The following is a 17,158-nucleotide window of genomic DNA, read 5'->3' as shown; positions in this document are numbered from 1 at the left end:
GAATTTCTCGCAGCACAACCGAAAGGAATAGGCATCAAATAAGGATACTCATAACAGCTATTTTGAGTACACTTTGAATCTTCTTGCAAATCTCGTGTGATTGCTTCCTCTTCACTTTCGAAATCAGATTTCTTGTCCTAAAGGAAAAACGCTTCTAGTTATTTTTACACATTTTCAACAAAATCATGAACAATTCCCACTAAAATATAACACGTGAGACAACAAGCTTCCAAACTGTATATGAGATACAGCGATATTTCTTTTGAACATATCTTTAGTAGACTCCGTGCTTTTAAGACATTGTTTTTGTATTGGAGCCTCGTCCTCGCTAGAGCTTTTATTGTCGTCAACATGCTTGGAATCATTTGTGTTTCCATTGGTCCATGTTTCCATTGGTCCATGACGCAAACAATGTTGATGAGTTGATGACAAACAGCATGGTAAAAACATATACCGATTATATAGAGTACTTAGCTCGCTCAGTCACAAATTTTCAGATGAATCATCTGCGCATGCACAATCTGCTTCCGCATGCGCATTCGACTCGACCACTGATATGTATATTAGACTGGATAACGCATCTATTGCGAAAATTGAAGCCGGAAGATCGATCATTTGCTACTGGCTTCATGGGGGGTATCGGTCCCACTTTACTATACTTTTGTACTTCAAAATCACAGTTTTTGCGTTTTTATTACTTTAACAAACTTCTGATTAAGGCAAAATTTTTATGACATGTAGAAGAAAACCGATAGATAGTTGATATCAAATTTGGCTTTGGTAAAATTGAGTAATCACGATCGACTTCATTTGAATCCGTTTCTGATGACAATCCTCTCTTTACATTAGTGTATTGTATAGCGCCATCTTTGATTTTATTGTCGTTCAATGCATTATTATCCAGCGTGATGAGGAACAGTTCATTTTGACGGTAACGATGAAGATTTAGTAACAAGCTGAATAAATAATTACACTCTTATTTATTTAGGTTATTTACTTTCGAAAAAGAGAATTTCGTAGAATTTAAATCATTTTTAACCTCTCTTGGGTCAGTGTCAGCTTCGGGACATAGCAAAAGAACCATCTCCATTTGAAATTTCATTACAGTAGATAAAATACTGAGATTTTAAGTACAAAAAGATAAAACAAAAATACCTACACAACAAACTAAAATTTTGCCAAAAGTTTAATTGTAAATATGCTATTTTCAAACCCGCCCGCGCATATTTCAATTATCGTGTAAAAACACACGCGTGTCACTCGACACGCGTGTTGAACACGAGTGAAGAAACTGAGATGACAAGCCTGACAGTAAGCCAAGTAAGCCTAACACATACATAAATAATATTAAACCTTTGTAATCTTTTTCCAAACATTGATCTTGAATATTTTTTGACAAAGATTAGAGCTTTGTTAAGTTCTTTCAAACATTGACCTTGTTTTCTGTAATCAGTCATGGTGAGCCTCAGTCTTTTCCGACTCTATTACAGGAGATAAAGTACTGAGATGTTAATTACAAAAAGATCAACAGAGAAATATTACCATAGAAATTAAATCTTCCCCATTTTTAGAACTCGCACAAATTCATTGTTGGTCGCGCGAGTGTGTGTGTGTTGTGTATCAAACGATAGAAATGTAAAACTAACGAATTAAAAAAATACATATATCTTATTATCAACGTCTTAGTAAAAACTTTAATATTATAATTCATTCGGTGTTTTCAAATTAAGTATTTTACCACGTGCAAACCAAGTGTTTCCCATCGTGCATTGCTGGTGTGTAAGTAAATTTCTCATTTTCTTGAAGGTAAAGGATCCAATCTTACTGCACGTTTTCCAGTTTCAGTTAAAGGTAGCGTGTTTGAAATATTCCCACAGCTACCTCCTAATGAACTTCGTTTATCCTTATTACCCCGCAAGATCCCTAATGATCTCTTAACTTTCAAAAATTCTTCGGATTCAGCACCTCTTATATTCCCTAGAGATCCCCGAACGTTATGAAAATCCTTTGCTGAAAGGTCTGAATACTCGTTTGATAAGTCTGATATTTGTGCTTTGTTTCCTTTATCAGTTATTTCGTTCTTTTTGCAAACATTCGTCGTTTCATCACCTTCCAAATTGGTCAACTCGGTAACTTTGTTTGATTTTCTGACATTTTCATCCCTCAAGGTACTTGCACAATCCTCTAATGTACCGCAAAGTTCATATGAGACGTCATCCATTGTTGGTTTAGTTTCCCCATCACTTTTTGCTGCATTATAATTTGTCTCGAAGGTCTGATTATTTACGTTTTCATCGTTATGTTTGTGGAGATTTTTTGTTCGACGTGTCTCCTGTGTTTGGTGAGTCCCAGTCTTTTCAGCTTGACGTGTCTTCTGTGTATGGTGAGTCCCAGTCTTCTCAGCTTGACGTGTCTCCTGTGTCTGGTGAGTCCCAGTTTTTCAGCTTGACATGTCTCCTGTGTCTGGTGAGTCCCAGTTTTCTCAGCTTGTGTCTGGTGAGTCCCAGTTTTCTCAGCATGACATGTCTCCTGTGTCTGGTGAGTCCCAGTCTTCTCATTTTTGCAATTTCTCACATCCTTCTTAAGCGATTTATTATAAATACTTAATGCATCAACTACGTTGTCATTTTCACTCCTAACCTCTTCTGTTAGAACATCGTTCATTTTGTGAGTATCAGTCAGCTCTTGGTTTTCTGAATTTCGTAGAATTTTTTTATTTCACAGTTCTGTAAAACATTGAGTTCTTCTTTGGTGAAAAATGTTTGTTTTTTGCTTGCTTCACTAGAACGATTTTCATTGTCAGTTATTTGTTCCTCTTTTGACACATCATAACTATCTTCATTTTCTTTATTTGAACACTTTAAAAACAATTCAGAGGGATCTGCATTCGATCTTTCGTTGGCAATAGATGTTTGCGAAGGGCTTACAGGACTGCGAGAAATTTCTTGAACAGGAGTTAAATCTTCACAATGTAAAGAAGGATATTTCAAAACCTGATTGTGTGGATTGTTGAATTCGAGATGTGGTCGGGAATATATCCCTTTATTAGTATAATTCTTGTCAGATAGGGAATTTTTATCTAAGTCTTTAGTGTCTTTTTTATGAACTACAAAGGCATTCACAGTTGATTGGCCAGATTCGTTATCGTGAATTGCTTTGATTTTAATAGTGGTGCCTTTTTTGTCGTTTGATGTTGCGAAATCATGTATTTCTTCATCAGAAAATTCGTTCTCCCAAGACACTTTTCTCTGTCCCAAATTTCTTGTGCTCAAGAGATCCATTTCCTTAAAACAATATTGTGTTTTCATATAATTTCGTCCATTGTTGTTCTCTAATTCTCCCATGCTCATGGATCTCCGCTGACCACGAGAATCGCATTGCCATCGTTTCTTTTTCAAAATGCCATTCTCACTTCTTCGCGATCGTAATGAAGTCTGCGATTGTTTAGAAAAAGTCTGCATACCTTCTGTTTCATGCTTTTCGTGAAATATTGTCGATACTGCTAAGGTTTCATTTTTTACGGATTTTGTTTCTTCCAATTTCGATTCCTCCAAATGTTTCATTAAGACGGCGACGACAACATTGAGGAGGACAAATTGTGTTGTGAGAACAAATGAAGAGAAAAAGATAGGAGCAATATTATTGATGATAACACATCCCTCTGTTTCACCGGACTTGCATATTTTTGAATTCATTGTGTCCTAAAGAAAACAGGTAAAATGTCATTGTTCATGTTTGTGAAGATCCCACAATATAATATCCTTTCATCAATATTCCTTGATGTGTTACAAGATCTTAATTGATCAAGATCTTTCTAAAGATCCAGCAAAATTATGCTTTATCATTAATAATCATAAAAATCCTATAAGAACAAGTTTTATTATCAATCTACAGGAAAATCCAAGAAGTACTTGACGTGTTTCGGAAGATCCCGAGTGGTCAAGAGCATGATCTAGATAGAGTAGTCACTTTATACGCAGTATCATTTTTGCAAGTGATTCAATTTAGTACTACCTAAATTGAATTTACTGTCTAACAGCTGTGGACTTTCTCTTTAGCGAAGAAAAAAATTTCCTAAATAAATCATAATCTTACCTTTAATATCCCATTCCAGTTATCTCCTGTAGACACACGAAACAAGGTTAAGAGAGAGTAGCCAAAATTTCGAAAATGAGCATGTCTGTCCAAACCATTACATTCTATTTCGTCACAAGCTGTAAACAAAACAAAACTGTGAAATTAAATTGTAATTTTCCGATCATCAGAACAATACAAGTGTTTGTTTTCACTCACATATATGGCCAAACAACTCCATTCCTAAAGCTCCAAAAATGAAAAAAAGAAGGAGAAAAAGAATTCCTAAGTTGATGACCTAAAAAACAAAAATGTTAAATGCACAATTTTGAATAAAATTTATGAAAATAGTCTTTAAAGCTTCTTTAGAAATTTGTAGACATATATTTTTACTTACCTGTGGTAATGCTTTACCAATGGTATCCAACAAAGAACGGATTCCTTCTGCTGTTTTCAAAAGCTTCAACACTGATAAAAAAAACAAATATTTATAGTAATCCTAACTAAGGAAACTAAGAAATGACAATGTCACTCACTGTATGCGTTAATTGTATAAAAAATCTTGATAACATGCGCTCAATCGTAAATAAAATATTTCAGTTACCTCTAGTTATCCTTAGAACTCTTATAACACGTATGATAGTTGGATTGATCGGTAGATCAGATGTTGCTAACTCATCTAATATAATCCCACCAATTGACAAGATTACAATGAACATATCCAAACAATTCCATCTAATAAAGTGAAGAAAAAATCTTTCTTTTTCTCAAAAGCCATCGTTAATGCTGCAGGATTTCTATTTTTCAAGTTCTACGAAATCAAATTCATTGAGCTACCTGTCTTTAAAATAATTTCTTATTCCAAAAGCAATTAATTTAAGAACTGCTTCCAACACGAACAAGAAAGTGAATATATAGTTTGCGTATTTTAAACACAACGTCAACATCTGAAAGGAGAAAGATAAATCAGGAAAAACACAAAGACAACCAAAGAAAAAAGTCAGTTTAGTCGTACTATGTAAATTTTAGTTCAGTACCATTACCCATGTCTACAGAAATAAATTGTTATTACAGTAAGGTTAACTACACCACTGCATACAACCAAAAAGTTTTGAAACATTGTTTTTTAAAAGCAGTTTTAACTAGAAGTCTTCAAAAGTCTTTACAAGAAGAAAAAATTTGTTTTATGAATGAAAAAATACAAATCACCAAACACAAAAGAGTTGAAAATTTTCTCTGAAGATAAGGTAGTTCTTACTTTGGGTTGGTTGTAATGCTCCATGGCCATACAAACAACATTAATACCAATAACAATAGCAATCGCTAGATCAAAATAACCATGAGTAACAAATAGAAACAGTTTCTGACGCCATTTAGGAATGCTCTGGTGATCAATTTCTGAAACTGGCAAAAACAGAAAATATTTCAAAATTATTGTAGTAATGATTTGATGTTAAAAAGATGTGAAATTCATATTTCCATTATGTTATAAACACAAACGCTCTAACTCATAGAACATACCTGAATTTCTTGGTGATTTTGATCGTATATTCACTGTCTCTACAGCGCTCGTGTTTTTCTCCTTCAGCAGTTCATCACGACATTTGTGAAAGTTTTCAACAACAATACCAACCAGCATGTTCAAAACAACAAAACCAGCAAGTAGAAGAAATGCAACAAAATATATAACATTCCACTTGGCGTAATCTCGTTTTGGTTGTTTGTCAACATCAACTGCATCAATGCCAGAATACATTATAGCAATCCAACCGTCACGTGTGGCAAAGACAAAGAGGGTTAATAAAGCCTGCATTGGATGAAAAACACAATAAGGAATAGTGACATTTTTGAATGCAAAAACATAGTCAAAAATATTAGTTTATTCATGCAGCTTATGCTATTTTTCTGTTGGTACACTGAAAAGTAAAGTGATACAGTTATAGAAATCCTTAAAAATGATTTTAGTCTGGTCAAAAATTCTCTCTGTGGCAGTAGAGAATGCAATGAGCTTCACTGAATCTCCACGAAGAACAATTGAAAACTGATAAAGCTATCGAGTATAATTGAAAGTAGTTTGAGTCGAAATTGATCCCGTAATACGTAGCAAAAATTGAAATTTGCAAATTTATTAAACTACTGCTATAGCTAACAAATGTCTATATACATCATGTCATATAAAACAATGAACTTAGTTTAGTTATTGTCTTTAGCAGTCGTGAAATCGCACATTGAGAATATCTTTGTGTAAGTGCAGCAGTTTATATCGAGTCAACACTAAGTTATGAGAAACTTTGCAATTTCGATGATATTACATTTACTTACGCGAGCCAAATTGTCAAAATTGTACTCGTTGTTTATCCAGTTTCCATTGTTTGAGATACATTGATCTTTGTTGTTTATTTTTACTGATGATTTAGCATCTTGACAGGAATAGAATTTGCCTTTAAACAACTAGAAAAAACGAAAACTTTGTCATGTCAAGGCGGTACCATTCAATTATTCCAACATTTTTTCTTCCTACCTGTACACCCAAGATACCAAAAATGGTAAAAAACGTAACAGCAATAAGCGCAACATTTCCGATCGGCTTTAGTGAACTGAGCAACGTCTCGACAACCAATTTTAATTCAGGAGCGCGGTTTATAACACTAAAGTAAATGGTTTGAAGTATCGTTATTATCGTTAGTAAGCCAGGAAGTATCGTTACATGTTTGTAAATGTAGATCGTCCAGGTTGGTATAGTCCTGAGAAGGACTGTTTTTGTTGTGGTTGACTGACGTGTCGACAACCTTAGTCGGTCAACGTCAGTCAACAACAACAAAAACAGTCCTTCTCAGGACTATACCAACCTGGACGATTTACATTTACAAACATGTTTATAACACTGTTAAAAAACGACAATGTTTGTAAATAATCCATTTTTGATAAGAACTTATATTGTATAACGTTTCATCCACAGGTAAAACTAAATCATAAATTATTTAACTTAAATAGATAAATGGTAAAACAGTCAAGAAATATTTTTAATTGCCAGAGACAATCTCGTAACCAGCTTTAAGTGTAGTTGCGCCGTCCAAAATTTTAGATTATTAGCAATGCTAATCTATGTACCTTTTAGAAATTGATTGTTTTTACACTGAGTGAGCAACAAAATATTTTTATAGCAAACTTGAGAATTGGCCATGCTACTGACAAAATATTAGTTCTAGCTGATGGTGGGTTTCAATAGAATATTGGCATGTTTTTACGTCGCAATGATTTGAAAAAATTATAAATTCATCTTTTTTACCGTAGAGGTCTTAAGGTTCTAAACGCTCGAAATACTCTTAGAACACTCAAAATTCCGCTACTACTGTCAGTTGTCAAGGAAACGATAAGATCAACCAATGAAATAAGTACAAGGATTCCATCGACGATGTTCCAACCAGATTTTAGATATGTATCAGGACCAATGATAAGACCCATAGATATCACCTGACGTTATAAAAACAAACATATTGACAACAATAAAGAAGGTTTGGCGAATGATTTCTAACTAAGAAAATGTTTCAAAGTCAAAAAGGTATTTTAAAAACTTCAATTTACCTTTAAAGACATCTCAATCGTAAATACTGCTGTGAAAATATACTGCATTATTTGAATAAACTGACCCATCTAAAATAAAATATCAATAGTTTAACATCAAAGTAACAACTCCTCACATATTTAGAAATTAGCTTCTTTACGACCTCACTGTTCTTGTCCAATCCAGGTTCTTCCATTGCCATAACGATACAATTTATCAAGATAAACAGCAATACCACTCGATCAAACCATGGATGCTGATGAATTTTTACGACAAGTTGACGAAATTTATTTTCTGGTGAAAAGACAAAAAGTGACCAATCTTGACGACGCTTTAAACATGACGTGGTATAATTGTCAACGGTTTCGTTTTCATTTTCAACTTGCTCAACACTTCGAAGAACCAGAGACCTGTCCTGAATGGGAAAATATTCTTTTTAATTCAGAGGAGTTTTTTCCAGTGACGTAGCCAGCAGGCAACTTTCATTCTATGTAAATTTTTTGGTGTTTACTCAGTGTAAAAACAATAAATTTCTAAAGAAATGAATGATGCTAATGATGAAAAATTTATACAGCATGAACAAATTTGCAAGCTGGCTACGCGTCATGGCTACATCACATGGCTACGTCACATGACTACGTCACATGGCTACGTCACATGGTTACGTCACAAATGCTTTTATATATTTTACTCAGTAATTTCATGATTTACCAACTATGGCTCTTTACGGTGGTTTCGGAAATCATAGTGCTGACATTTAAGACATAAAATCAAAGACCAATTTTCATGACTAAAAATAAATGGATGAACTTCCTCTTCTTGATGGCATGAATTTAAATATAAATTTATATATTACCCACTGCTTTTGTTCAAAAACCAACGACTACATACTATGTGCATAAAATTTACGCTAAATTTTTCAAAAAATGTGACACCCATACTCCACCCTCTCTGTACGCCCCAAATGTCAACTTTACAGCTCACCTCATCTTGTGGAGATTGACAGCGTGTGACGCCATGTTTTTTTCTATCTTTTTCTGTTTCCAATCCATCCAAAGATAAAACATGAAAATTTGAAGAAGTGTTGTCGCATTTGGGGTCCTTCCTGTGCTTCGAAGGAGCTGAGGAACATCTGATGAGCTGCTGGGAGCGTTGGAGGTATTTGGGGTACATTGTGTGGAGGTCTGGGCAAGAGAAATATGGTTCTTTTTCTGATATACATAGATTCAGACCTAATTTTGACGACCGTGGTGGTGTTTTTGTTTGAAAATTTTTGTTTTGTAACAGAAACTCTTCGTATTCCTGAAATTGATACGATAATGTCTCATTTATTATGAGAAAATCGCGCGGGACGGAACATCACAAACAAAAATTAAAATTGATTTACATTCTAGAGTAACTTACAACATGGTCAGAGAAACCTTCTACGAGGATAGCAACAAGTAGATTAAATAATATATAGTTTCCAATGATCATTAAAAATAAAAAATATAGAGAAGACCATGCTGACAGGGAACGGATACCATCATAGAGAACGACATTCCAATCTTCTTGCGTCAGAACCTATTGAATAAAATTATCGTAACGACTGCTCTTTGTTATTCAGTAAAAACTATCAGACATTGATTCAGTTTATACAGCAAATTATACGACAGGAAAAAGCAGAACTGAGTTGATATTTAAAATACGTGGTTCACAATGTGTTGCATAATTTGGGAAAAGTTTATCCATTACTAAAACATGATCTTCAACAAAAACTGACGTCAGTATGACGTTTTACCTGAAACACTGTAACAAGCGCCCAAAATAAAGTGTCAAAATTAGCCCGCGATGTGACCAGCTGACCATCTTCGTTTGGAAACTGGTATTTCCCTCCAAAAAGATGCATCCCCAAAATACTTGATGTAAATATGAACAAAGCAAGTAACGCCAGAAAAGACATGACGTTATCTAAAGTTCGTACCATAACCGCCAACTGACGTTGCAAAGCTGGCATGAAACGAACAAGTTTGAATATTCTCAATAGTCGAAATGATCTCATAACAGACAAACCACTCGTATCGCTGTCAGCTAAAATATCTATAAAGCTGACAATAAAAGAAAATATTTTGTTGTCTCATATATTAACCACCGCACAACTGTTATGCAAATGGGACTGTGGAACCTGGAGAGCATAGACCCCCGTTTTTTTTTCATGATTAAGCAATTTATTGGATAAAAATAAACGTCGACATGTAGAGTATATTCACATGTTATTCTGCCCTCCCCCCCCGTTCCCTCGTAGACTGATTGTTACAAGTACAAAAGTGTGTTAAAGTTGCATTACTTTGTCATTCACTGTACTTTAATATGATAAACAATGATTCATTTCATACCTTACAATGACAATCACACCATCAAACAGATTATACGCATCTTTAATATAACCGTAAGGTCCAAATGCCGCGATTTTTATCAGCATTTCTAACGCAAAAATTGACGTAAATATGACGTTGAAAATTTCCAAAATGTCGGTCATTTTCTTCGGCTTAAAGAGATACAAAGATTCTTTAAAACACTGTTTCTTCATCCAAAAATGGTAGGCAAAAAATGATTATTGGTGAACAAAAACACAATGAGATTCAGCAATGCTATAAATAGACCTGAAATTTTTACAAATTGATTGTTTTTTTGGTCAGTTAAGATAAAAATATATAATAAACATAAGTAAAATAATCTGGATAATGACTTTGGTAAACCTAAATAGCTTACGTCATCTGGTCAGAATACACATTTATCTTTTAACTTTTGTAAGACTTTAAGTACCTGCCCATGATGCTCTATGGCCATACATATCGTGTTCAGAAATATGGACACCATGATAAACCTCATAAAATGTCGACTTTCAACAAATGCGTTGAGATTATTACGCATCTTGACCCAACATTTTTTCTTTGTATTTTGGAATTCCTCGTCGTCATCGGAAGAATACATAAAATCATTACAAGCATTCGTAAGCACGTTAACGTTTTCGCCCCCAGAATGCCTTGCTGCACAAGAGCACGCCACCTCCAAGGTCTTTTCAGTTGCCTTTGTTGCAATTGCATTAACTGGGGCAGCGGTTTTACTATGAATAAAACAGAAAAGAAAAGCGATGAAACAGTTTTACATGGAATGTCATAACAAGATAATATAGCTTGCAGTTGTTTACAAAATACAAAGTTTCTTTTTTAAGCATCAAAATGTCACAATTACATAATTAAATACGTCATCATCACCTGTACGTAATGACGTTTTCTGAACATTCTTCACCATCAATATTTATATTTGCTGTTGCTGTGGAAACCATTTCTCCTGATGAGTTGTCTCCAGTATCCTGGTAGAGCGCCGTTGTCGCTTGAGCAGTAACTTGAATCTGTGGTATAACGACTACCGTCTTTCCATCTTTGCCAATTTTTGAATCACGTGACATTTTTATGGGATAGTCAACTGACTTGGGGTTAGGATCGCTGGATTGTTCTGTTGATATGGCAGGTGCGTTCGAAGTTAGGTGGGAATCTGTGATCGCATTTCTACATTGACATGGATGATGATGTACATAATGGTGATAATAGTGGTAATGGTGGTGATGATGATGGATAGACTTTGCATTATCCCTGCGGTTCTTTAGTTGTATGCAGGGTCGAACACGTCGACGTTTAGACGCCTTGTCCATCCTCGTCCAGTGGCGCATGCGTTGTTTAAAATGACGGCAAAGATGCTCCAGGTAATGCAAGATCTGCGTATAACATCCTTGCTGCATGAAATTTGAGGATACCGTGCTGACGCTGGTCCGAGATCGCAGGCGCGACTTTTTTAGTAGCTCCGTCTCGCGTTGTTTGGTTTCTTGGAATTGTGACGTTATCACAACCAAACAGAGATTTGTCATGAAGTAAGAACCGAGCTAAAGGCAAATTGATATAAAAATTTAGAAGTTTTTGATGTTTTATTTGAAAATCCTGTTTTATAGTTTTGAGTAAAAATTCATTCAAACCTTACAAGAATTAGAACGACAAAATAAATCCAATTCCAAAAAGAATGTACATCTTGTATTTTATACATAATATCCGTCCATCCTTCAAGAGTTATAATCTAAGTGTAGTATTGATATAATGCTTGTAAACTTAAATAAATAAATAAAACAACTATTTCAACTCAACTTACTTGAAATATTACAACTGTTGCTATACCAATGTTATCAAAAGATACTGAACCCCAGTAGAGATTTTCTCCACTTTGACGACACAACGTATAATATTGGTACCAGTCCACGCAATGTGATGATGACGTGTTCTCGGTCGTAAGGAAACTTTGGTTACACACTTTATTGTTGACGTTGTACGGATTAAAGTTATGAGGATTACATTTAGATAAACCGTTATTTTCTGACAATGAACAGACATAATATTCATTGAATGAAGGACGGTAAAACTCTGCCAAATTATACCTGAAGAAATGAAATATTTTATGAAGTAAGAACAAGAATCAGTCGTCAAACTCTCATTTATATTATTCGATTTTTGTCCAAAGCGCTGTGCGTGTTGTCACTTAAACGCCATGTGAAGAGTATTTGAACATATGACAAAAATTTGATAACGTTTTATAAGAATTACTTACTGTTTAATGATGGTACTGTTAAGGTCCTGTGGAAAACAGCGAGCATGTAAAAGACCTTGCCAAAGTTGAACAGCAATGATCCCAAATATTGCAAAAATCAAAAAGCAAATTGCTAGAACATTGCCTAACATTGGCAACGTGTCCAGCAAAAGCATAACTAAAATACGGATGCCTAGACAATTGAGTAAAAATAGATTAATTATAATGATCTATAAATGTCACCATAGGTTGCATTAACTATGGTCGAATGTCAAAACTTTTAAAATTGGTCATTATATATCTTTCAAGTTTCTAGAGCAGTCGAATTGTTTTTTTTGGCATGTCTAGTAAATTATCAAAGGAAGTTTTAAAATGAACTAATCATTTAAAATCTGTGAAGCTTAAGCTTTTTTGACTTGCACAAGACTGATCTTTGTGATTCTTCATAGCTTACTTGGAACTCGATTTATTGCTCTTAATGGTCTCAGAACACGAACTGATCTAACAGCACTCAAATATTCTCCTTCACCGTAGGCAAGTTCAAATGTTCTACAAAAATATACAGGAAAACTTTTCAACCCAACGCATTACTTATTGAAATGGTAATACTTCAATTAGCTATGTGAAAATTATGATTGTCTTAAAATGAATAACATCTCATTTAAGGCCAGCAGTTAACACAGAAGTTAATCCAGCACTCATTATACCCTGCAAGAACAATGAAACAATCCAGTTTATTCCAAGAGTCTTTGAAGTATCCTAAATCACCAAAAAATCCCATAGCCATCCATTTTATCAACATCTCCATCACAAAAAAGGCGTAGATAGCAGTCTCTAGAATCTCAAGAATTTGACATTTCTTTGTAGCGCAGGTCTTGTCAAATGGATTGTACATTCCTAGAGTTACACAGTTTAATAAAATCACCAAAATACTGGTGCGCTCGAACCATCTTTTAAAAAAATTAAGGGAGAATAGTTACTTTTGTACAGAAAAATCAAACAGGCAATTTATTTCGGTAGTATTTCCTCAAAATAACTGTATTCACAACACATGTTTGCAAGAAGAATTTTTACAATAATTATCAGTTATAATTAAATCTTTTAGATAAACAATCAAGACGAGACAGAACAAGTCAATCAAGTCAAAAGGATACGGAGACCTGACAAGTTTAATAAACCATCTTCTTGGTCGACTTTCTTGCTTTAGACAACAGAAAATTTCTGTTTCAAACTGATCAAAGTTGACGTCTGTTTGACGAACTGAGAGTCTTGATGATGTTGAACTACTTGGTCGATTGCGAGGAGATGGAGAAAGAGGAAAAGATGACATTTCTATCGACGGCTCACGTTTTGATACTTTTGGGACTTCTAACATTCCTAAATTCCCATCGTAAAATATAGATATTATCAACTAGACAACACTGCCTTCATTTAAAGCGGACTTAATTAAAGATTACATTACAACTGAAATACAAAATTTCATCAGATATCCTTAAAGAATTCGCACGTGTTTAACGACAGTAGTTTAATTTCAACCTTCGACGCGGAGGGGGAAGTTTTGTGTTGTAATTGGTTGCCGAATACTTTGATATATGTCACTTCCGGTTCCTGGAGCTCGCAGCAGTCATGAGAACAAGAAGATTGTAAGTAAGGATCACGGGCTCTTTTTACGAGATTTAATTTCAGTGGATTGGAGTTAGCGCACCATGCATGAAGATTATTGATGAAGTCAGAAACATACAATATTTAACAAACTCAAATTAATTCTCGCCTCACCTGTAACAAGCAGATTATAGCCGGCCACATAACCTGTATTTTAGTTAGGAGAATTAAGTTTTAATCAACAAACAGCATCTATAAAACCGCACTTAAAGGATAGGAGAAAGCTGTAACTTTTGTTAAGATGGAACACAGATTAAAGTCGGTTTCCAACAATGGATAAACTTTTCACAAACCATAAAACCGCAATTTTTTATTTTCTTTTCATAACGGAAACGAACGAATCAAACATTCTAACTATAAAGATCGTAAATTCTATAATTTGAAGATATTTGCTCAAAATCCTTTAAGACTTTTGATTAGTTTTAAGTAAACTAACAAATAATACAATAGTTAAACGAAAGAAAAGACTAAACAGAAAAAGTTAATGTATCAGATCACTTTCTATAAGAACTTACCTATTTTATATCAGCCACGGTTATTCGACAAAACACTAAATTAAACTTAACTAGATGAGATTATTACACCCAAAATTACAACACTATTCATACATTCAACATAATTGATTCCCTTTGCTGTATATGACGGCAAAGTCACAGTTGAAATTCAAAAAATGAACAAAATTCTGTAGAATATTTCTGTACATTTGTTGTATACATTGTAGATTTGATTAGAAACACCTTATCAAAATGAGATCTGGTTCACACTTGGTATGTTATAAGACCATCAGTAAACGTTTAACCATTCTCAAACACGAAAGTTCGTCGAAGTATAGAATATGTCAGCGAATTTGGTGAATATATTACGTCTGTCAATCATAAAAACGAGCAGAGAAAATGCAGCAACAGAATCTATTCATGAGTATTACAGCAACTATATTGTTTAACTTTAAAAATTTTATGGAAATCCACGTTCTTCTATTTTGGGATTGAATGTGAAACGTTCTCAGTAGGCAGAAAAACAACTAGACAACAAAAGAGATCGACAAATTGACTATGTTTTAAGAAAAACTTACTGTAGTTCACAAGGCCAAGCCAACTGACTTTCTTTCAACGTCCGAACTTTTTCACGCACACTGCGATATGAGTCGTGTCTAACTTCAGCTTGGCCGGTTTCTTGTTGAAATTTAGCAAATGACGAAAATGAGAAAATGCGATTTCTGTCAACACAAATATCTTAGGTCAATGAAAGTTAATTAGACAGTATTCTTCATCTTAACTCTGTTTTACGTTACAGTATCTGTAAGCCGTTGTTTCTTGAACAAAAGATAATTATTCAATGCGTTTTATAATATGAACACATATTCATTTGGTTTTAGAAGCTTTAAAGCATAATGCTGTGGCAGACACGAATATAAGTCTAACACACATACGAAAATTTTCTTTAATGAACCTTGTCAGAGCACTAACACCTTTCTTTTGTCGGTCCAGTAAACTTAGTAAGTGTTAAATTTAATGAAAGTATTGTTGATTTATCATTGACAAGTATAACAGAATGTAAATCATTCAATAAAGTTAGTTTTCATGCTTTACATTAAAAAATTTTTATCGAATGTGCACGTTTATATTTCTGTGGCATTGACCAGTTTCAATTACGGAAACCGTGTTAATAATGCGATGTCTTTCGCAGAAGAATGCGTTTACTGAAAATATTATTTTATTATGGAAAATAAGCAGGTTTTAATTCGATTTGCGAAGGCGATACTAACCATCCTTTGTCTGAAACTGAATATCTTTCATTCACGAGAGCCTTTTTCAATTAACAAAATTCGTTTTCAAAATCGGCAAGTCGTTCTATTGTTAAACTAATAATACATACTTTGCACTTTCGCCTTAATGGAAGTATAAGCGCTGACTACACCTGCGATGATGCACTGCAGTAAGCGTTTCTTTCGCAATAAATTATAAACATAGAGTCTACTTGGTTTTACTTTGACATCTTCTCAGAGACTTGCATACAATCAAAGATAACCATTGTTTATGGTGAATTTCACAGTTGTGGTTGGGCAAAAGTGTACAGTAAAATGTAAGATGTTTAATATTTAAGTAACCACACGAAATACCAAAGTTTTGCAAGCTTTTCTCAAAAAGGTAAAATTCCCACTCGTAAAACATAAAGAACATAAAAATATCACGCTTTTCTGTAATCAATACGTTTACGTTCTAAAACATATTTTAAACTTTATTTTATAAAGACTTAGCAACAAATACTAACTATGTTTGGCTAAAATTAGTGTGTCACCTGCAAAAATCGCCCCATTAATGTATCTCAGTTAAAACACACAAAAATAAAAAAATGTTTGTCTTGTTCAATCTTTAGGAGAAAATTAAATATGCTGTGATATAAAAGTACTCTAAGAATTCTAGTAAATCGCAGATAAGCAATCATTAGTTTATCCAGTCTGCGTGGCATATTAATATTTCATTTGAAAGTTATATACTGTAGAAAAATTGAAGTAAAATGGACAAACTATAAGATGTTTTTCAGCTGGAGTATTTTTGACTTCCTTAAACTTACATGTGAGTGTAGGTGAAGCGAAAAAGACGGCTTATTTACCGAAAGAAATGAAGACGAAGAATTTAAGCTAATTAAAATTGTCAATACGGTAAATTTTAAAATTACATTAGCAATTGAAAATTGCACATAATTCATTTTCGGCGTCTGTCTTCGATAGAACGTGAAAAACATGAACGCAATTTGATAGTAGCTATAAATTCGCTATCAGTACAAAATGACTTCCAAATGCTAAATCTTCATTATTAAATTTCGACAGAAAGGGCTTTAATTTACAATTCAGCTATAAAACATTTCGAGTCGTACAAATTTATGATTCATACTGGCAAAACGGTTTATCAATTTCAAAAGAACAGCCACATATAGAACGAACGATGCATGCAAAGAGATTAAGATTAGTATAAAAGCTTTATGTTGAAAGGAATAAAGATTCTACTTTTAACATACTAAAAATAATGCTCCCACCTGCTCAATGTATTGAAAATTTTCCATCGAAACAAATCAATAAAGTTGCCGACTTCTTATGGTAAACCGTCTTGCTTTAATTTAAAATCTTTTGCTCGAACCAAACGATATAACAAGCACGGTTTTGTCTTGCTTAATGCATAAAACAGCGCGGCTATAAGACCGCCTTCGTTTCTTCGATAATTTTTGTCTTGTAGTATAATTTCT

At 33.9% G+C, this 17,158-nt stretch overlaps 1 protein-coding gene across 4 annotated transcripts; it reads right to left on the bottom strand.

Moving 5' to 3' along the window:
• Positions 1 to 1,168: 1,168 nt before the first annotated feature.
• On the bottom strand, positions 1,169 to 17,150 carry LOC124447665 (voltage-dependent T-type calcium channel subunit alpha-1H-like). Of its 4 annotated transcripts, XM_046998630.1 has the most exons (27): positions 16,952 to 17,150; positions 14,988 to 15,131; positions 13,408 to 13,630; positions 12,961 to 13,203; positions 12,708 to 12,802; positions 12,275 to 12,446; positions 11,822 to 12,104; positions 11,657 to 11,749; positions 10,897 to 11,561; positions 10,445 to 10,745; positions 10,015 to 10,166; positions 9,420 to 9,726; positions 9,044 to 9,202; positions 8,624 to 8,941; positions 7,803 to 8,054; positions 7,660 to 7,728; positions 7,364 to 7,548; positions 6,596 to 6,722; positions 6,397 to 6,525; positions 5,596 to 5,881; positions 5,333 to 5,478; positions 4,912 to 5,021; positions 4,679 to 4,809; positions 4,472 to 4,542; positions 4,294 to 4,372; positions 4,096 to 4,214; positions 1,169 to 3,701 (listed from the first exon to the last, which is right to left on the bottom strand). In XM_046998630.1, the coding sequence occupies exons 3-27, from the start codon at positions 13,626 to 13,628 to the stop codon at positions 2,679 to 2,681; spliced, it is 5,736 nt and encodes a 1,911-aa protein (XP_046854586.1). In that variant the 5' UTR covers positions 13,629 to 13,630; positions 14,988 to 15,131; positions 16,952 to 17,150; the 3' UTR covers positions 1,169 to 2,678. The 4 variants fall into 4 exon arrangements, with proteins under 4 accessions (XP_046854586.1, XP_046854588.1, XP_046854587.1 ...); XM_046998632.1 differs by lacking the exon at positions 14,988 to 15,131; XM_046998631.1 differs by lacking the exons at positions 14,988 to 15,131; positions 16,952 to 17,150 and adding an exon at positions 15,791 to 15,885.
• Between the last annotated feature and the right edge of the window lie 8 nt (positions 17,151 to 17,158).

This window comes from Xenia sp. Carnegie-2017, unplaced genomic scaffold (genome assembly GCF_021976095.1).
Source record: "Xenia sp. Carnegie-2017 unplaced genomic scaffold, XeniaSp_v1 HiC_scaffold_23, whole genome shotgun sequence".
Taxonomy (NCBI): Eukaryota; Metazoa; Cnidaria; class Anthozoa; order Malacalcyonacea; family Xeniidae; genus Xenia; species Xenia sp. Carnegie-2017.
This window is presented reverse-complemented; position numbering and strand designations above follow the sequence as displayed.

Excerpts from the sequence above, each read along its gene's own strand:
- LOC124447665 (XM_046998630.1), bottom strand. The coding sequence starts at position 13,628 with ATGTTAGAAGTCCCAAAAGTATCAAAACGTGAGCCGTCGATAGAAATG. Across the intron at positions 6,723-7,363 it reads AGAACCTTAAGACCTCTACG|TGTTATAAACCGCGCTCCTG; the intron begins GTAAAAAAGATG and ends CATTTACTTTAG. Across the intron at positions 5,022-5,332 it reads AGCATTACAACCAACCCAAA|ATGTTGACGTTGTGTTTAAA; the intron begins GTAAGAACTACC and ends TTCTCCTTTCAG.